At 45.5% G+C, this 20,618-nt stretch overlaps 2 protein-coding genes across 2 annotated transcripts; one reads left to right on the top strand and one right to left on the bottom strand.

Annotated features, from left to right (window-relative positions):
* The first annotated feature begins 809 nt into the window (after positions 1–809).
* LOC135814625 (ribokinase-like) lies at positions 810–12,745 on the top strand. Its single transcript, XM_065327777.1, has 8 exons — positions 810–1,107; positions 4,254–4,386; positions 4,675–4,738; positions 7,045–7,107; positions 8,351–8,515; positions 8,927–9,018; positions 10,624–10,815; positions 12,483–12,745. The coding sequence occupies exons 1-8, from the start codon at positions 1,055–1,057 to the stop codon at positions 12,663–12,665; spliced, it is 945 nt and encodes a 314-aa protein (XP_065183849.1). The 5' UTR covers positions 810–1,054; the 3' UTR covers positions 12,666–12,745.
* A 92-nt stretch (positions 12,746–12,837) lies between these two features.
* Positions 12,838–20,382, bottom strand: LOC135814624 (protein Dok-7-like). Its single transcript, XM_065327776.1, has 6 exons — positions 20,134–20,382; positions 20,010–20,049; positions 18,653–18,886; positions 18,161–18,358; positions 15,571–15,989; positions 12,838–13,186 (listed from the first exon to the last, which is right to left on the bottom strand). Exons 1-6 carry the CDS (start codon positions 20,212–20,214, stop codon positions 13,001–13,003), a joined length of 1,158 nt encoding a protein of 385 aa, XP_065183848.1. The 5' UTR covers positions 20,215–20,382; the 3' UTR covers positions 12,838–13,000.
* Between the last annotated feature and the right edge of the window lie 236 nt (positions 20,383–20,618).

The raw sequence follows: 20,618 nt of genomic DNA on the forward strand, positions 1-20,618 counted from the left end.
GTGCAGATGCTATGAGGTCATGATCATGTCCTGGCACGTGGAGCATGCATCGTTTGTGCCCGTCGTCCTCAGCTGCACTAGTGGGCAAGGCTGCAGCTGCAGCTGCCCTCTATCGCAGGATTGCTTCCCTCGCCGTCTTCGGAGAAATCCAGAGAGCCTTTCTCTTCTACCCTTTGTCTTCTCCGTGCTGCTGCAAAGCTGAGTTTTGCCCTCATCAGTTCAACAATGGTTAACGGCAGCCATACGTGGTCATCGATGCCCTACTGCCATCGTCCAGCACCGCTCAGCCGACCTGGTCGTGGACTTTGGTGCAAATTTAGCGCTATGTCTGTGGCTTATGATTTTTACTATTTTCTTCTGTTTGTATTTAGCGCTTTCGGGTATTATCATTTTCTTAGGCCTGTGGTGGGGATTGCCCTATCAAAAATTTGATAATATTAATAATAATTTCTTCTTTTAGCATCAAGTTATTATTTTGTTGTTCGGGCTAGGGTTCCCTGTAACAAGACGGCAACGTCTGTGTGGCCTTCCCTATCAAAATAATAAATTCTACTACATACTACTACCACTACCAAGAGTATCCTCTTGCTACTACTGTACTACTACTAGCTCCGCCTTCTCCGGCTGAACGTAGATCTACGACTCGTAGGTCTACTGGGCGAAACCAGGGAGTCGTAAAATTTTACGACTCCCTGGGCGAAACTGAACGGACGTCGCGGTACGACGCTGTCGAAAAAAAAAGTTACCTGGCCGGGGAAAAAACATTAATTTTGTTTTTGAAAAGTCATCGCTCTGTCCCATTATTTATGCCAATTATTATTTACATGGTCAAAAGCAAGACCATCGAAGTATCATTCTGTTTCTGACTGAGTCTGTAGTACTAGTAGTAACACACCGCGTGCCGGGCGGCTTCTGATATCGAATCTCTTTCATTATTTTCTGCGTAGACTATTGGCCTGATTTATTCTGCGAAATAAGTGACTGTAGACAGTGTACAGTGTACAGTAGTGCCAACAAGTTTCTTTTTGATCTGAAACTAAAGAGTGAAGTCATAATGGAGAAACCAGACATTGTCGTCGTTGGCTCGTGCATGAAGGATCTTGTTTGGTAAGTGTCATCAAGAGTTCCCTGTCGATTCAACGCTCACGCTTCCAGGTCCCGCGGCCCGATACATGTACCAGCGTTTGCATCCTTGAATTGCATGAATTGATAAAAAATTATTGGCATTATTTTACAATACTGTCAATAGTTTGTTGCGGCCTTTTTTCTGTATGGGTGAGGGGTGGATAAGTCCAAAACTATACAGAGGGAAGAGAATGTACAAAATAATACACCTTGTATCACTACGTGTGAGACACATTGTCCGGCACTGTGCTTGGCCTCTGCATATTGGTAATGAAAATATACTGGCATATCCGTCGCAGCGTGAGCAACTTTTAAAGAGATGAAATACCGTATTTCCTCGATTAATAGACCCGGTCTTTTGTTTTTTGAAGAGGGTTGGACCCCCGGTCTCTTATTTGGGCATGGTCCATTATTTGAGCACGGTCCAATTTTGTAGTGGCTAGTGCTTTCGTGGTGGATCAAAAAAAGGACGCGATTTTAGGTTGCGCAACTACAATTTTGTAGTGGCTAGTGCTTTCTTTCATTATTTGAGCATGGTCCACTATATTTTCATCGGCACATCGCTGGAAATGGTGGATTTTTAACACGTCATAATATTATGTTATTATATATAATAACAATCGACGAGGAGACAATAGTCGTAAAATGGCAATAAATAAGATAAATTGTGCACTCATAACAACAGCAAAAATGAAGAAAGTCAAGTTCCATAACGTTCCATACACGCACCATTACATTCATTCACACAGTATCACATTCATCTGCCACTACCTTTCTCACATACACTATATTCACATATTGCAAAGGTGCAAACTTCGCTTTTTGTACTTGTTAGCTGCTGTATTTCTACCTGAAACCATATTAGCTACATGTATATAAGTGTGTGTTTTAGTTATTACATTTTTATGTGACGGCGTTCCACTGATGACAGTCACAAGAAAACGTTATGGAACTTGACTTTCTTCATTTTTGCTGTTGTTATGAGTGCACAATTTATCTTATTTATTGCCATATATAATAACAATGATAACAATGAATAATGTTATTATATTAATATTATGACGTGTTAAAAATCCACCATTTCCAGCGATGTGCCGATGAAAATATAGTGGACCATGCTCAAATAATGAAAGAAAGCACTAGCCACTACAAAATTGTAGTTGCGCAACCTAAAATCGCGTCCTTTTTTTGATCCACCACGTGCTTTCTTAGTGTGCATGCGCAAAGCGATGAACTCAAATAAGAGACCGGGTCTCTTATTCGGGCATGGTCGACTATTTGTCCGTGAGGCCTCTAGGAGGGTCTACTGTTTGAGCATGGTCCATTAATCGAGGAAATACGGTAAGTGAATAGATCCGCACGCGGAACCACACAGTTCCAGTGAACCCCATTCTCTCTTTATTTTTGAAGCACCCTAATCTGTCCCTGCGGGAATTTGCGGAAAAAACGCTCGAAGACTTGTGCAAGAAATTGCAGCAGAAAACAACAAAAAATGCGACGAAAAGTGCGGAATGATGCAGAACTTGCCAGGAATTCTTTAGGCACCCAAGATGGCAGAGGTCGCATCTATTCACAAAGGAGACAGATGAATCCAGGGACATACCACCCTGGGGCCTAATTATTACAACTCCAGTGGAGAGGGCAACTTTGTCTAATGGTTGATGTTTATTTAGAACAAAGAGGAAGAAATGTTTCATGCGCATGCGTATGTAGTGAGGGAGCTGACGTCATGCAGCGAGGTCGCTACAATTCGTGGTATTATTTGCAGAAAATTGCGGATTTGGGTCAAATCACGAAATTTGTTGCATCGTATATCTACTCGGGAGTAGTACGAGTCGTACTGTGCAAATAACCTACAGGATATGGAAAGCACTGTGTGAAAAGTGCATTAAAATGTGAGATACAGTGCAGAAAACAACAAAAACGCGGGAAATCGCGGATTTTGCTGAAAATAGCGGGTTTGGGCCAAATCGCGAAATTTGTTACATCCGTGGAATCGTGATTTCCTGGAGGGACAGCCTAATCGAAAACGTTCCAGCACCCTTTAGAACGTGTGTGTGGGTGTGGGTGTGGATGTGGGTGTGTGTGCATGGTGTGGATGTGGGTGGGTGTGGGGGGGGGGGGGGTGCAAAGTGTAGACTTCACCATCGTATCTTTATGACACCTAGCTTCAACACATCTCCGTAGCGCTAACCGACAGCCTTCCAACTTTGGAAGGTTCAAGGTTATGGAAATACCAAAGAGAGGAAGGCAAGCGCAACGAAAACGAGCATAAGCTTCAGTCCCAACGAAACAAAGAATGTCGATTGTTACTGGACGATGACGAGACCAGTACGATATTTGACAAAGCGGTCTAACTACAATTCGAAGCAGCAAAGCAGCACACCACCCAACTTGGGTGGGTCATAAATATCAAAGATAAGTAAAGAAAGGGGAAGCTTTGCGAAAACGAATTGTACAAGCCGAAAGCCAAACTCCTACAGTACTCCTCATGCATGGCATTGTGATGGACAAGTTGACTACAAAACAAGTTGTTTCACACGACGTACATTTCGTCGTATGGTTCGTGACGGCTCATCAGGTGTGCAATTTGAAACTCGGATGTTGAGCCATAAATAAATGTGGAAAGGAAAAGGACATACGAGTTAAGAGTAACTCTCCATCACTGTAACTGGATACTATATACAGTCAGTGCTCGTTTTCGTTGCGCTTGCCTTCCCCTCTTTGGTATTTCCATAACCTTGAACCTTCCAAGTTGGAAGGCTGTCGGTTAGCGCTACGGAGATGTGTTGAAGCTAGGTGTCAGGACGTCGAATGTCTCAGTACTCTAGTCAGTTTTGTGCCTAGTTATTGCACTTTCTGACTGTATATAGTATCCAGTTACAGTGATGGAGAGTTACTCTTAACTCGTATCCAAAAACGAAATTGATTTTTCTCATGGGCTTTTGTTGCCTGTATTACTACTAGCAAACTTTACCAGATAATTTTGGATTTGAGACGTTCTATGCAAAGTTATCCCTTTCTGAAAGTGCGTTTGGGGTCAATTGACCCCACCTGGTAGTCTGCGACCTGGTCCATTTGTCAACAGGCAGTGTGGCAATGTTGCTTTGCCTATGCTTTCCGTGTAGTTACGTATCAAGCTTCCCTGCTCCTGGAGAGACTGTGTCATGTCACAAGTTTGAAACAGGCTTTGGTGGCAAAGGGGCAAACCAGTGTGTCATGGCAGCTAAACTCGGAGCTACAGCGGTCATGGTTGCCAAGGTAATGGCTCCATTGAGTAGACATGACTGTATGTTGAGGCATGTGACGTATGCTGTACTGGTGTAAGGAGAGTCACCCGGAACATTAAAATCAAATGCTATGTAGAATGTAGATTCTTCAAAGAACTGTGCATGTGGACTAAAAGGTGCTTATTGTCTAGTTACAGTGGTGGACAGTTACTTCATAACTCGTATCCATGTGTCCTCTTGTGTTTTACATTAAATTTATTATTGGCTCAGTATCCGAGTTCAAAAAGGTCTTCAATTTTTCTTTGCAATGTACATGTAGGTCGGTGATGATGATATTGGAACCGCCACTCTGGAGAACCTTTCTGCACACAACATCTGTACTGGTAAGTTTGTTGTTGGATGTGGGTACTGGTTGGCAATGAGCCTGACTTCAGCAGTGTTGCACATGCTCATTACCATGATTAAAGGGGAAGTCCGGTGAATTTTTTTAATTTCAGGGTCGGTAGAGTTTCGGGCGCTGAGTCGAATGGTGTTGGTCCCACGTGTCTCCGACAAAGCGTTCTCGAGATATTTCCGTTTGAAAAACTGAGTTTCGGGGGCTGCGCCATGACGTCATGCGGCCGCGCCACACCCTCCGCAACGTCATAGCGTGCAGCTAGGTCAAAAGGAGTGCGTGGAAGCAATAGTGTCAGTGCTATTTCAAGTGATTTGGCGACCGATAGTAGGTGGTGCAAGCGACCCCGAAGACGTAACTCCTTGTGAGAGTGAGGATGCAGTCATGGCTGACCTTCATGAGTTCGGTCTGGGGCTGAGAACCTCGGTATTGAGCTGAAGAAATGGCCGCGCGGGCCGGTCAAGAGTGAGCGCTACTGAGTTTCCGACTGATGAAGAAGCAGCAGCTATTGCAGACGAGGCTGATATACCTAATTATCAGATCGCTGGAGAGCAGAGTCGCGAAAATGGAGAAGAGTGATGCGAGTGCTCTAAATGTTGTTCCATACCGATTCGCTTAGACTCCAGTAGCCTGCCACATGGTGATGTTTTGTTGCGAACTAAGTACTTGGCATATTTCGGACTACTCAATTGGAGAACAGTGCAGGCTCTTTGAACCACTGGCACGACTCTTCTCTCGCAACACTACGGGATCTGAAAGTTCTAGGTCCGGAAGCTGTTCGCTGTTTTGTCACTTGTCACGGTTGTGCACTCATCGCTGTAGCATAAAATATTGAGGTGGGAGCGGAAAACTACAATTTTCTTTCTCAATGCGCAACCACCGGCACCGGCAAGGAGAAACGCACGTTCTCTGACTACATGACTGTACGCCTGATACGAGTGTAGTACATGACAAGTCTGTGTGTTGACTAGTTTTCTGAGTCTTGTGACTCGAGTCTTGTAGCTACCCGTACCCCAGCACGGCAGTGCGGGAGTAGTTCCGTGTGTGATGAGTTTGTTGACTACACTACAGCTAGCATGCACGCAGCGCATTGCAGCCGTAGAGGTCCGTAGATATAGAGGCCAGTGCATGCTGACGGAAAAAGTCCAACTCGGAAACGGCTGAAATACGATAACCTCGAGGTTTACCAAGCTGAAAATCACAGGGTACGTAGTGTTTGTAACACTGAATCGAATGGTCTTGGCCCGAAGAAGCTGCGACACACGGTTCCCCAATCGAACGCGCTCCGAATATGGCCATTTTGTACACAACTAGATGGTGTGGCTACCTGGCTGCACGCTGTGACGTCATCACCTGGATCTGGGTGATGCGCGCTCAAATTCGCACCTGTTCGATTGGGCGTATCTGACGAACCATAGGCCGCAGCCTCCTCGGACAAAGACCATTCGACTCAGCGCCCCGAACTCTACGGACTGTGAAATTTAAATTTTTCACCGGACTTCCCCTTTAACTATGTATGATTAGGGATGCCTAGGCGATGTAGCATGGGGAATACTGTAGGACATGTTTTTGAACGGGTCGCAAAGTTAACGACCGTCCAAAATTCACAGGTTAGGAGATGATGCGCTAACGATCTTGTAGTCTTCAGGCATAGCCGCACTTAGCACATTCGAGGCATTACAGCCTCAACAGAACCTATTAAACAAAGAAATGGTTCTAGTTAAAACATTAGATTTACTTCCTCGTTTGATTTACGTGTCTTACAGGTGTGCATAAGTTGACAATGATTCTGTGCATGGGCCTGGTCACCATTCATGGTACATGTAGTAACTGATAGGCATAGCTGTGCTGCTCTGCGACTCACCTGCACACTGTAGCTGAGTACAACCGAGGGCACATGAAAACCAGAGTATGCAGGTCAAGTTGGTGGCTACTACAGTAAATTCCTGGACTACGTCATTTCAACGGTGCGGTGCGTGCAAGCGGGATCCAAGCAGGTCTTCTGCTGTGCATTTGCAGCCCGGTTGTACGCACTATGCAACTTAACACGATTCATTTACAGCAATTGCTAGTATGATGTGGTCCAGAAATTCCGCCGTGGCAGACCCGATATGAAAGCTGGTTTCGTTGTGCTCTTTGTACATGTACAACTACAGATATTTGTTGCATATCCTCTATGTTAATCCCTGGTCATCCGCCCATCAGCCCATTTCAGTGCCATCTGAATTGAGCATGGTATAGCTACATAATACATTACTGTTCTGGCTTTCCTCTATCTTCTGTTCTTCTCCACAGATCACGTCCAGCGTGTGACTGGGATTGCCTCAGGCGTTGCATCTATTGCTGTCAACCAATCCGGTAAGATGTCGAATTTCAAAGCTAGTACTATACTAGTATGCTACTGTAAGACATGTTAATATCCGTACATAACACATATCAGGCATTACAGCCTCAACTGAACTAATTATAACGAAGAGATGAAACTCGCTTTAATAAACGTTAGATTCACTTCCTCGTCATATTCACATGTCTTACAGTATGTGGTTCCAGTAGTATCACAGTGAACAGCTCAAAGTATAGTACATGCACAGAGGGCCTATGTACATGTAGCAACTTGCCACTTCATGCCACTACTTCATATCAGATCTCACAATGCTGACGATATCAGCGTCAGGAATTTTTAGTGCAAAAAAGTATAACGTTAGCAGTTTGGGGCGCGTTTGGTTGGTACGAACTAGAACAGGGTTCACCAGAACAGCGCGTTTGGTTGGGACCGCACCTGTTCTGGTTCGGCCAGAACATGTTCTGCTTGCTCCGGCCTCGAGGCCGGAGCAGACCGAGCAGTTTCACTTTTTCACAGTGAAACCTGGCGGGAACATCGATTTTGGTCCCAAATGATCACGTGCATACGCTTTTGGGTTGGACTCGTTGTACCGTACAAAGTGACCATGGTGACCCATACACATTTTGAAGAATGCACCAAGTTTCACACATTTTTCCACGAAAATGTGCTCTGTTTCTGGAGTACCGTTTGGTTGGCATGAGGCTGCTCCATGTGCACCAGCTGTTCGATCCTGTTCTAGATCGTACCAACCAAACGCACCCTTAGTGTTACAAGGAAGGCATGGAAAATTTCAGCGCATGTTCGATCACACGCACGCTTCCACTTCCGTCCATTCTAGAGTTCCCTACGATGCATGCACCGTTCGATTACACAGATTTCTTCGTCAGAATCCAATGGATTTCAATCCATGGAATCCACTTCCGTCCATTCCGAAGTGAAGGCAGAATTTCTATTTCTCTCACCAGAATTTATGCATTTGGTGTACGCTTTGTTGCCGCTACGCGTGTGGAGCAGATCAGTAGTAGATCATGAGCACAGACAAATTCCAGTTGTTTGTTTACATGGTGTAATCTGCACAACCTGGTTATTCGAGAATTTTCAAACCTGGGTCCAAACCCTGTAACTTTGTAAGCGAACGAGTCCAGTTGCACTTGGCTCTCATATGTAATATGATTCCGTAATTGGATGCATTGTCACTGAGATCAACACTCATTTGCTGTGGATTATTTTCTCGTTGCTGCTGCTGCTTCCATGCAGGTGAGAACACAATCATTATAGCACCTGGTGCTAATGAATGTATGGACACTGCAGTTCTGGATAGTGCCCGTGATGTCATTCAGAATGCCAAGGTTGTGGTTTGTCAGCTAGAGATACCGCCACCAACCGTCAAGGCAGCTCTCTTGCTTGCCAAGCAAAATGGAGGTCAGTGGATAACATTGCTCACTCCAGTGACATCTGCTGCCACGTAGTAGTCGTACGTCTGACACAAAGCATTGCTACATCCGTGGCCAGTAAAATTCACCCGTGACTAAGTAACGTGTTTGGATGCACAGCCCATTATCCACAGCACACACTGTACTTGTAAGGCCATGGAGTGCCTGGTGGCAAGGTTTGTTCAAGAGGGCGGTTTCAATGAGCAACATTGTACAATGCTACTCATTGGAACTCAGCGTTGTGACTTACTTGTAAGTTAGCGAGCGCTGGACGCCGTGCAGCGTGGTTCTGTTAGCTTTGTTTCTAAGAAAAGCAGGTGTGATCCGGCTCTGTAGGGTGTGGCATTCAGGAATGTGTGCGTCTGAACTCACCATGAATGTTGCGTATGTTCTTGTCCAGTGCGTACAATATTCAATCCCGCTCCAGCAGTCAACGGACTGGATGAGACCATCTATTCTGTGTCGGATATAGTCTGCTTGAACGAGACAGAGGTAAGTTTCCTATTTGCAGGCCTATTGAGCTGTTGCATTGTTGTCGTCTTCTTTTCCCCAAAGCTAAACCATGCTTTCAGTATACCATGTGTGCGTGTTGAGAGGTTGCACTTCACCTGGATAGCTAGATTACCCTGGGGTAATTGTCTACATGTAACCAGTGGCATTTGTGGATTATGCGAATAAATATTTCTCCAGGTCTAAAGGTGGGGAAATTCCGCCCGTACGATTACCGGGGTTTATGTAAAGCGGCTTCTCCGGGTAAATCCAATCAGATTGCAACGGTGACAAATTGGGGTCTCACAGTCACCTTTTAAAATTGATTGAGACATCCATGAACACTGTACAAGTGTGCAAGAATGCACCGTTAGTGCGAACTTCTAATAGATTGTCTGCTTCACGTGCTTGTCTAAATTCTAGCGCCATCTGTATGCATGTCCCAGCAGCACTGTGCGTTTCGTTAGCACCTTTAGAACTTTTGTCATCTTCAACTTCTTTCGTTATGCCACTTTTCTATGTAGAAGGTGTGCAATTGTGCCACTTTTACCCTATAAATATACTCATTCCTTTACCTGCTATTCATTCGTTATCTACCTCTACCGAGGAGCTCTTAATGAGCGAAACAGCTGTCTGTAGGATATGGAGCATCTATCCAAGAACGAACTTCCTTGCTATGGAGTATGGCGTTGTGAAAGTGGGCCAAGAGCGCAGTGTGGAGGGGTGGACAGTTAAAATTATTTTCAAATGGCCGAGTTTGTCGCTACTTCTGGGTTGTTGCATGGAGGCTGTTAGTCAAGAGGGTCATCTGATCGAGTGAATGCGGCATTTTTGTGTGGATGGTATCGCTATGGCAAATCGGACACTGAAGTGACGTTATGTCGAAGGATATCTGGAGAACGTTGCCTGGAGTGTCACTGTGGATGCAAAGATAATTTCTTAATTTACTTGTGGCCAGGTGTATCCGTGTTGAAATTAATCCGGGAGATATTTATCATTTTTAATAATGATAAATATCTCCCGGATAAGCGTGTGTGGCCAAACGAACATCTAGTAAGTCATGAGAACCCCTGTGCGCGGCTTAGAATGTGTAGTATGACTAGTATCATGTGCCCATGATGCTGATTCTTGTGCTAAATGAGGCGCTTTATGGAGTGACAGCGCAGCAGGTGTGTGGAGAAAAAAGGTTGGTTGTGCGTTGATGTGTGTTGCTGTGTGTTGATGTGCGTTGATGTGTGTTGATGTGTGTTGATGTGTGTTGATGTGTGTTGATGTGTGTTGATGTGTGTTGATGTGTGTTGCTGTGTGTTGCTGTGTGTTGCTGTGTGTTGCTGTGTGTTGCTGTGTGTTGATGTGTGTTGATGTGTGTTGATGTGTGTTGATGTGTGTTGATGTGTGTTGATGTGTGTTGATGTGTGTTGATGTGTGTTGCTGTGTGTTGCTGTGTGTTGCTGTGTGTTGCTGTGTGTTGCTGTGTGTTGATGTGTGTTGATGTGTGTTGATGTGTGTTGATGTGTGTTGATGTGTGTTGATGTGTGTTGATGTGTGTTGCTTGTGCTTGCTTTCTTCTTACAGTGTCTCTTCTTTTGTGTTGTCATTCCTACCTAGGCATCCATGTTGACCGAGGTTCAAGTGACGGGCGTTGAGTCGGCACAGAAAGCTGCCATTTCGCTGCTGTCTCGTGATGGTCCAGGGGCAGTTGTGGTAACGCTCGGTGCACAGGGAGTGGTCTATACGGAGCGCGGCAAGCCAGGAACACATCATGTGGCAGCTGAGACAGTCAAGGCCGTTGATACTACAGTAAGTACTCATGCTCATCATGTGCATGTCACTAGGGGTGAAACGACCCATCCTAATTCCTTATCGACTGACTATCGACTGGTTATCGACTGACATTGCCCTCACACATGAACACAAGCAAAGCATATTTACGCATACATCCATGCACAAACAGAAGCACAATATGAGCACATTGTAGGTTTCAACGTTGAAGCGGACCAATGCAGAATGTTTTTCGCACCTTTCTTGTACTCGGCCGTGCGTTTTATGAAATACACTTGGCACCTGAATCCATTCGCTTTAAAAAGCGAATGGATTCAGGTGCCAAGTGTCATAGCACATGGCCTGAACTCACAGGACAAATGCCTGAATGTACTTCTGGGCATTTATAGTGATTTTATACATATAATTTTTTTAAACATTACGCAATAATGCGAGTTGATAAGGGTTTTCCTTCTATCGACTCGACTGGCCAGTAAACTTATCGACTCAGTTGTTTCACCCCTACATGTTATACTGTGCTAATGTAGAGATTTATGGTTATAGCCGTAGCACGAGGAGCACCGCGGCTGTAGTGCACAGAAGCCACACTGTTGTTCCTGTAGTCAGGTCAACACACACACACGCTTTGACCTTGACATACAGCTGCCGTTAAACGGCTAAGCTGCCCTCATGAGGAGGGGAACAAAGGGGTAGCATCACGGCGTCGCGGCAGAACATCCGGCCTCATGTCGTTGCAGATCCTGCTGTCTGCGATATCTCTCGCCGCACGCACAGCAGAACTTGAACTCAAGACGCTCCCTCGCTGTTGGTCGCTTGCCACGCTCACACACACACACACTAGCACTGTACTGGAAAATAATACGAAGTTTGTAGCAACACGAACTGGAGTGCATAACCAAGAGTTTGCTAATGAGTCGGCGATTTCCTAGCACACAGTGGACGTTTTCATATCAGTCGTTCTCAGTCATGTGAGCTACGGTCAGTGAAGCAGAACAACGGCTGATAGATCCGCGGGTAAATTGCGGAAGAAAATCTCAACTTTTGCGGTACAAATCACAATACTTTTTAACATCAGCATGATTTGCAGTGAAATTACGGGGAATTTGTGAATTTGCATTGGTGAATCATGGTTTCCCGGAACAAAGAGTCTGCCAAATAGGAAGGGGAAAAGGCACATTTCATTGTAGCTACTAGCTATACATGTATGTCAACAACCACATTCTTCATTGAAAATGTAAACCCAACAATCGTTTTCGAGCACATTCTCTCTACTGCTTACACCAAACATCAAGAGTACATAACCCCCCAGAGTGTGCAACTCCCACATACCCTGCTGTCCCGACAGAATTTCAAGTTGACGTCATTATTTATGACGCAATGCTCCTTGCACCAGTGATTTAGAACATGTGTACAGGTGTCAATGCATCACACGTTTTTCTTTGCAATAATTTGTACAGGATCGATTGGCTTCGGTCAACCAAAGGTTCTGGATTCGTCTGGTAATCTGTGTACAGTGCGCATTGCATCATAAAAATGACTTCAACTTGGAAATTCTGTCGGGACAGCACCCATAGTGGAGTTGCACACTCTGTGTGTGTGTGTGGGGGGGGGGGGGGGTTATGTACTCTTGCAAACATGCACACTGGTCATAAACATCTCTTTTTGCTTTGTTTATGTTCTTACAGGGAGCGGGTGATGCATTCGTGGGTGCACTTGCCTTTTTCCTGGCTAAGTATCCATCGTTATCACTGGAGTCGATGATCAGAAGGTCTGCAGCAATAGCAGCAGTTTCCGTTCAAGCACCTGGCACCCAAACAAGCTTCCCCAGTCGAGCAAAGCTACAGGAGTCCTTGTTTTCTGAGCAATAGCATATCATTTATTCATTAGTTTGCGGGAGCTTTAAATACTTTTATACTACAAAACACAATAAATCTAATTTTATTGTCAAGTTTGCTACTCAACAGCTGTAAATGCATTTTCCGATGAAAGGAAGTGCTGATACTTATAGTAAAATATTTAGTATGATGCTAGAGAAAGATTATTGATCTGCCTGCAGAGGGATCTGTGGTATACAAACATGGCCTTGGAACGTTGGCAGAAAAAGCTGGGATTGTTGCTATCAATAGTAACAATAAAAACCCACTCTTGAATTCTGCGCTACAAGCGGGTACCTGTCTTTCTTGAGGATGGACAAATTAAGGAATTAATGGCGGTGACTTTGAACTAATGCATCTCGGAGGCGTGTTGTCTTTTGTATATCCACGCCCGAGTAAATAGTTGATGTTGCTACGTTTGATGGCGAGTTGGAGGCGGGCGAGCTAGTTTCATTGGTCTGTGGTGTGGTCGTGGTTGATGTTCCGCCGCCAACCTTCACACTCAAGTAATTTACCTGCAACAGCCACAGTAGTAGAGCATTACAAAAAGAAAAGTATGTAAGTCAATATGGCGCACGCACACACACACGCACACACAAAGCAAGCTTCTATTATGGCAGAGTACGCAAGTCCACGAGTGTACAGCTCTGGGTACCCTTGCTATGGGGTCCGCCGACGGTGAAAACTCAGATCGCGTGGTGCCGTGTTCACTTTGTACATTCCCAGGCCATTTTGGGGACCAGCGGAGTAGTAAAAATAGCACTCCCTGACAGAACCCACTGTTATGCGAGTCATCAGCAAGATCATGGCAGATATTCTGACTGCGTGCACGCTCGCCTTCGTCGTACAATGTGCGTAGTACTAAGTACAGATCGTACTTGGAACATGCGACGCGAGTCCTTGCTGTCAGAGACCTTGCACACTCTTGGTATTGTCGTGGACATGGAAATCCAGTCGATTGACCGGGGCCGGCGCCCTCAGCGCGTACAGAACAGTGCACAATCATGTTGATCCGATGCGACCAGCACGCTGCAGCGCATAATACAATGTCGTGCATGTATGTACTGCTTACCCACGGCTGCATGGCCAGCGCCCTGGGGCCGCTAGACGTGCGGCCGGATTTCCATGTCCATGACAGCTCATTTACTCTTGATGCTATACGTAGTGCACGCATACACGATCATAGAGATATTCTGCTCTACATCTTGGGAACGAGACAGAGCACTTTTAGCCGCTCCCATAACGTACGAAAACCCCGTCCTGCTCTACGTCAAGGCAAAGAAATCACGCGAAATGTGTACTGGGAATTTCCTGATCCAAATGTGGAAGTTGTCTACCTAGTGTGACCGATAATCGGCAGATCCATACGCAATTTCTTTGCGTGTGACACAACGTAGAGAGCCTCATCTCCTCGTAGAAATCTGGGCCCTGTTTTGCGTGAAACAGAACCTCTCTAGTATCCACTCTTACACCACTCACAGGCAAGTTGATAGAAACTCATTTGAATGTATACTTTCAAATGCATGTTATGTCGAGGTTTATGTTATGTAGGATTACGTTGTGTAGAACAAAATTGTATGGGAGTGATGTTGTTTCGGCGCGGGATTTGATTTTTTTTACGTACTAGCGAGGTTTATGTACAAGTGAGAGTTGTTATATCGAGAGTAGACCTGTATTCAACTACGGTACACTGCTAAGGGGAACATGACCTGCAGAGCATCAGCACCGACTGCCGCATTTTACCGAAAGCAAACATTCACCAAGAAGAATACTATCTCAGGTGATCCAGTACAAGCCAGTGAAGTACAGCATTACGAGGTAGGGCATGTTCGATTGTGGGAATCCGGTGTGTGTGTGCACGCCGCATATGGTGCAGGTGTGTTTGACTGGGCAAATCTGGTGGCCGTGCACTTGGAGTGTACTTAATGTGACAGCTGACTAGTTGCACATATCCAACCGTGGCACTGCAACTAGCACAGGTGAGTACTTATTTGCCCTACATGAAAGCCGACCCAACATACTTGTACAAAGGCCAGTCATGATTTTATCACTGTATTAATTTTGTACATGTGTACGTCCAGCAGCATTCACACCACTTCCAGGGCACCAAATACGCACTTTTTTGCACTTTGGGTCAGATTCCACAGAGCTGACTGACTCACGACTGCCGTCTGAAGCACACGAGAAGAATGCTGGATGAGTGGATTTCCCAAAAATACTGTGTATTGAGTAGGGAGTGGTGCTCTCTTGCGAGTTTGTCAAGTGGGTGGTCCAGCATTCTTCTCGTGTGCTCCAGACGGCAGGAAGTGCGAGCTCCAGCGTTTGGAGCAGACATCCTAATCACCGCCGAAATCACAGCATCTCAGTCCCTATTTTTGCCCCCCCCCCCCCCCCACACACACACGGGCATCCGACTACTAGTCAACGGCCGTCAGCATCTGTATTCACAACTCCATGTAGACACTGGCTCCCACTGTTGCTTGGTGCTTACGAAGTGTTTGTCGCGCTGGAAATGGAGCGTCACTGTAAGTTGGTATCCGGGGATTCCCTAGTGATGTTTTGGCTCGGAAAGCACAATAGCCTACTAGTACTCCAGCTCAACTGATGATGGGTGAATTCCCTGAAACACTGTGTATTGAGGAGGGAGTGGTGCTTTCTTCAAGGTTTGTCGAGTGTACGGTCCGGATGGCAGCCGTAAGTCAGTCAAATGTCAGTCAGTCGGCAGGAAGCACAAGCTCCAACATTTGGAGCAGCCACCTTCTTCCACAATCACTTCCGAATTCGCAACATCTCAGTTTGTCTAACCACAGAGGTTTGCTGTGATGGAATCATAACATCCAACCATGCAGCCTCAGACACAACAACAACAACAGCAACAACAACTGTAAGAGTGACTTACGTCTCTGTCAGCTGCAGCTGGACGGCGAGGTACATCCACTGAGACATAGTCATATTCACCATCCCTGCCTCGAGTAGATTGCGCTGATGGGCTCGCCTGCTGCTGCTGTTGCGACTGTTGTGGCTGTCCCAGCTCATCCGTTGCTGAGTAGATACCACTGCACATGCTGATTGTATCGTTGGAGAAAGCGAAGGGGTTGTTACTGGGAGGCATAGGCCTACCTGACATGGAAGCACCTGGTGACACACTCCACGTATCACTGTCCGTGTCAGCACCAGCTGCATAATTAGATGATGTTGAGTAGGTTCTCCTCATAGCTACTGGTGGTTCTGGCAACTGTCTGCCATGAGCAACGCAGTCAAATAATTCCTTGATGGAAGCTCCCTGGTGCGTAGCAAGACGGTATACTTCAGGACCACCTAGATGACAGCAAGAGAAAAAAGGTTTGGGTGAGCACTTCTAAGGCCATCATTTTTTATATCTATGTTTCGCGTCAGTTCAACTTCCAGAATCATATGCGAGAGGTGGAACAAAATAAAAAGTTGCAAAATAATAAAAAGGCTCATCAGAGGTGTATAACTGTACATAGCATAATACTCAATAGCTCGTGCATGGTGTACATTCGAAAGAAAAATCGTACATCGAAGCACAAAATCTGCATCACTTTGGACAGAGGAGGCAACCGTTGGTGCCCTTGCTTCGCTGGATTATTGTACTCAGCCTTCAGCAGCGGTGCAAAGAGCTCCGGAATGACGTATCCTCTCAGCTTGAGGCGACCGATGCGGTCTGTTGTAAGCTCATAGAATACTGCTCGCAGATGCCGAACAAACGATTTACCAACGCTGGCATCGAGGCCATTTCTGAATCCCAGTTTCGCCGTATGCAACCAGTCAACACCGATGACTCGCACGATCATACACTAAACTGTGCATGATTGATTTTTTATTTTTTTCCGAAAAAAATCAAAACGTATGCGTGCGGACGACGCGAAACATAGATATAAAAAATGATGGCCTAATAAAGACACATAATATATAGAAAATAAGTGAGCAATATCAATGGAAAGCAATATAGCACAATAGAAATCTTGCGAGCTATGAATACTTGGAACATCAGAGGCAGCCCTACTCAACTGTAAGGACTGCACCCACATCCCTGAAGTATTTGTCTCCTATACTTTACAACTTTACATTTACCGAAAACTCGTATGAAAGTAAGTTGATACCTATCAACTCAAGCAATCTTCAAACTTTCTGGCCCGAAAGCCACACTCATACTTGAGTGAAAGACCAAGTATAAATTAAACCTTGGCTCTCCATCTGAGTTCATACTTGAGTACTAGTATTTTCTTAAAAATGACCGGAACCTTCCTTGTGCCTCATAACACATTTTGTTTTTCTAATTTAAATGAATGCTTGGTAAGCCACGGTGAGAGAGAGAGAGAGAGAGAGAGGGGGGAGAGAGAGAGAGAGAGAGAGAGAGAGAGAGAGAGAGAGAGAGAGAGAGAGAGGGAGAGAGCGAGAGGATGAACTGCTGTCCAGAAAATCCAGCAAAAAAATCCGCCGTCATTGAAATTCCAGTGAACTTCGCCGAATGGCGTTTATCGGCCTATGTAAATCCCAAGACAAAGTTTGACAGACTCCAATAAATCTAGATGCAAGATTCTAGATTCAGACCTTGATCGTATGTGAGAACACAAACTTTTGATTTCTTTTTTTGAAATTGCAAACAGTGAAAGTTTCCAACTAGGCAGCTTTCATTGATTCACAAAGCACAAGTATTGCGTAATGCAGTCTGATGGGAAACTGAATACCCACTGCTACAAAGGGAGAACTTTTCAGTGAGCAGTTAAAAGAAAATTTGAAAAAATCACCAGAAGCAAGACCAGATTCATTGTACATGTACCGTAAAGTACCGCCAGAGCGCCCCGCCTTGATTTTACACCCAGGGAAGGGAAAATCGTATGGCAGAGTGCAACAAAGTTTGTACGGTGTGAGAACCTTAGTGCACTAAGGTCATAATAAGCAGGTTTTGTGTGGAACTCGTGTCCGCTCGAAGGTACGGATTGTCTGCGGAACGTGCAACATGCGTACAAAGTTTGTGTCGTATGACCAAGAGTGTGCAACTCGACTATGGGTGCTGTCCCGACAGAATTTCCAAGTTGACGTCATTTTTATGATGCAATGCGCACTGTACACGGATTACCAGACGAATCCAAAACCTGTGGTTGACCGAAGCCAATCGATCCCGTACAAATTATTGCAAAGAAAAAAGTGTGATGCGTTGACACCCGTACACATGTTGTAAATCACTGGTGCAAGGAGCATTGCATCATAAATAATGACGTCAACTTGAAATTCTGTCGGGACAGCAGGGTATGTGGGAGTTGCACACTCTGGGGGGTTATGTACTCTTGGTATGACCTACAGACAGGAGACCACCTCCACAATACGACCACAAAAGGACGAGTTTTGGTGGGGCGCTCAGGCAGTACTTTACGGTATATGGACTACACGAGGAAAGTCACTAAAAGGGCACTTTACAACACTATACATGTACCATGATGAGTCTGAGGAGACTCTAGCCTTACCGATGCTCCTCGAGCCAGATTCAAACGAGAATCCTTGAGAGCCACCATAACGCCGCAAGTGATTGTGCTGCCATAGACCGAGACAGACTGGTGGAGAGCCATTGGTCAAACTGAAAAAGCGCGGGTAGAAACGCATAATTGCATCACCAGCTGGTACGATGTTCTGCGTGGCAAGCACACGAACATCAAACTTCCATTCTGCAAATACAAATCACACACACACACACACATACATGAATGAACAACCTTCGACTGACCCGAGCACCGAGAAAACACAAGTAGCGGAGTTTTTGATTTGAGGCTGTACTTCTCACTTTACAGGGTAGACACTATCAATACAGGCTGTAGCTCAAGAAATAGGGCACGTTGCATCTTCATGTTCAAACCCATGTACCTGCAAGCCACAGCATGAAGTACACTTCATGTAAAGTTCTCAGCCTACAAGCATAGTAATAAAACCATAGGCAGGACATATCCAAGCAAGGCACTTACCATGGCCCAGCTCGTTAGCAATACAATCAACCCATGTTCGAAGTGCATCCATTGATGCCAAGGCGATGCAGTACGTTCGATAGAATGTAATCAAAGAAAAGCAGTGTGACTGTCCCTCGTATGGTCCAGGGAACACTTCGACACCAGCAAAGTTCTCCATTGGGACCTCATGGCCATGTGCATCCAGTGGCAAGTTCTGTCCATTACGTGACAGACGGATGCGAATACGTGACTCTGTTGTGCACAGATAGTCAGATTGAAATAAGCAGAGGCTGTCGTTAGGAAGAAAAAAATAGTGACGAACTCGGCCATTACTACATAAAAATTGTAATATCAATCACACCACCACTCCACAATGCACTGTCGGCTGAGGTAGCAGTTATCAAAAGAAAATCCAATTCAACACCTAACTCTACTCTCAGCACTCACAAGCGTGTCCCGAATGACATCGCTTCATACAGTTGATAGCGCTCCGTATACCAGGAGCCCCACCCGCAGTATACAATCATTGAATTCAGAGCTCCAGCCAGGCATAGCCTTTTATCAATTTACTATGCCACAGTTTGGGCCCTCTCATGATGCTTCTTGTGCAGTACAAGAATGCAAAAAGGACAATGCGTGCACCGCTGTGATCGCAGGTGAAATTCCAAGCCATCAGAAACAAACAATGCTCAGTCAATTGCCCCCACGTCATAGGAGAGTTACAGCTGGGCGTGATCTACACTGGGGCAGCATGCTAGACAGAGCTCCCGCAAGTCCCCGCAAGTCAGAGTAGCATATTCTTAGGAGCTATGGACTTGAAGCAAATCTTCCCACGGGCACACCATTAAGGAATGTTATGTTTGGAAGGACTCGGACATCGACCAGAGAATAGTTACAGCAAAAAACCTGTCAAGGCGAGGACTCGGATAAAGCGACAGCCTGTCTCAGAAGACCACTGCAAACCAGGACCAAGAAGGATGCTATTTCCAGTAAAATGACCCTGGATAAGGAGACCACCTGGTAATAGAGACCGTATTTGGTAGGTCCCTTGCGCGGTCGTCTTAGACAGATTTCAATGTACATGTACTTTATTATGTTACATCGTAATTTAAAAAAATCACACGAACTAATAGTTGACCTGTTCAAACTACAAAAATAAAGACAAGGACGAAAGAAGCCGCTGACAGGAGAGTGGCCCACCGATCTCTATCTCCCTGCGACATCCAGCACATTACATTGTAACCACTGAGTCTTTCGGTTGCTCGGATGGAGGTTGTGACCGAGGGGATTTGATGAAATGTTTGAAATGCAAAATTGAACTCCATGTATCATTGTAATCAAGAGTTGTGTGGGGCTTGTACGACTAAGTACTTACGGCCGGGACTCTTTGTTACAGAACACCATCTTGCATGCCACTGCGGAAACATAGGTAAATACGCATACGAGTCAGAACGACCATTGAAATGTGATCTATTGTGGACGGGAGGTTGGCCACTCACCGTCTTTGGTCCAGTGTCGTCTTCGCGATCCCAGACCCACACGGAGCTTTCCAGCACTATTCTAAGAGGATCTCCGGCCATCAAGCCGAACCCGCCTGTCGTCACCGCCTTTTGCCTTTCTGAGACAGGATCAGGCAAAAGGTCCTATGAAGCTGTCTTCGGGAAATCCCAACACTGTTCGACCCTGCACCGAAGGTTCCGTCATCAAGTAAAGTTAAAATTTAGATGTTTGTGGTGGGAAGTAAAGCTGTGTTGGAAGTAATTACACTGTAGTTCAGTCACCGTGCGCGTGTTCTCTACAGCCCTGCATGTTCTTGTTATGGGTGTATTCCATAGCTCTGCTCTGCGGCTCGTAGACTGTAGTGCTAAATTTGGTGAACGCCACAGGTACAGTACAGAGTAGCTAGCTGCTGTACTACGAGTAGTCGGAGTACGAACGTAACGAAGTGCCTTGCGCGATCGGCCGATCGCATCGCGCAGCCTTG

The sequence above is a fragment of the Sycon ciliatum genome, chromosome 4, assembly GCF_964019385.1.
Source record: "Sycon ciliatum chromosome 4, ocSycCili1.1, whole genome shotgun sequence".
Taxonomy (NCBI): Eukaryota; Metazoa; Porifera; class Calcarea; order Leucosolenida; family Sycettidae; genus Sycon; species Sycon ciliatum.

Excerpts from the sequence above, each read along its gene's own strand:
- LOC135814624 (XM_065327776.1), bottom strand. The coding sequence starts at position 20,214 with ATGGCCGGAGATCCTCTTAGAATAGTGCTGGAAAGCTCCGTGTGGGTC. Across the intron at positions 18,887-20,009 it reads TGTAACAAAGAGTCCCGGCC|AGTCACGTATTCGCATCCGT; the intron begins GTAAGTACTTAG and ends TGTGCACAACAG. Across the intron at positions 18,359-18,652 it reads TGCTAACGAGCTGGGCCATG|AATGGAAGTTTGATGTTCGT; the intron begins GTAAGTGCCTTG and ends TTGTATTTGCAG.
- LOC135814625 (XM_065327777.1), top strand. The coding sequence starts at position 1,055 with ATGGAGAAACCAGACATTGTCGTCGTTGGCTCGTGCATGAAGGATCTT. Across the intron at positions 8,516-8,926 it reads GCTTGCCAAGCAAAATGGAG|TGCGTACAATATTCAATCCC; the intron begins GTCAGTGGATAA and ends GTTCTTGTCCAG. Across the intron at positions 9,019-10,623 it reads TCTGCTTGAACGAGACAGAG|GCATCCATGTTGACCGAGGT; the intron begins GTAAGTTTCCTA and ends ATTCCTACCTAG.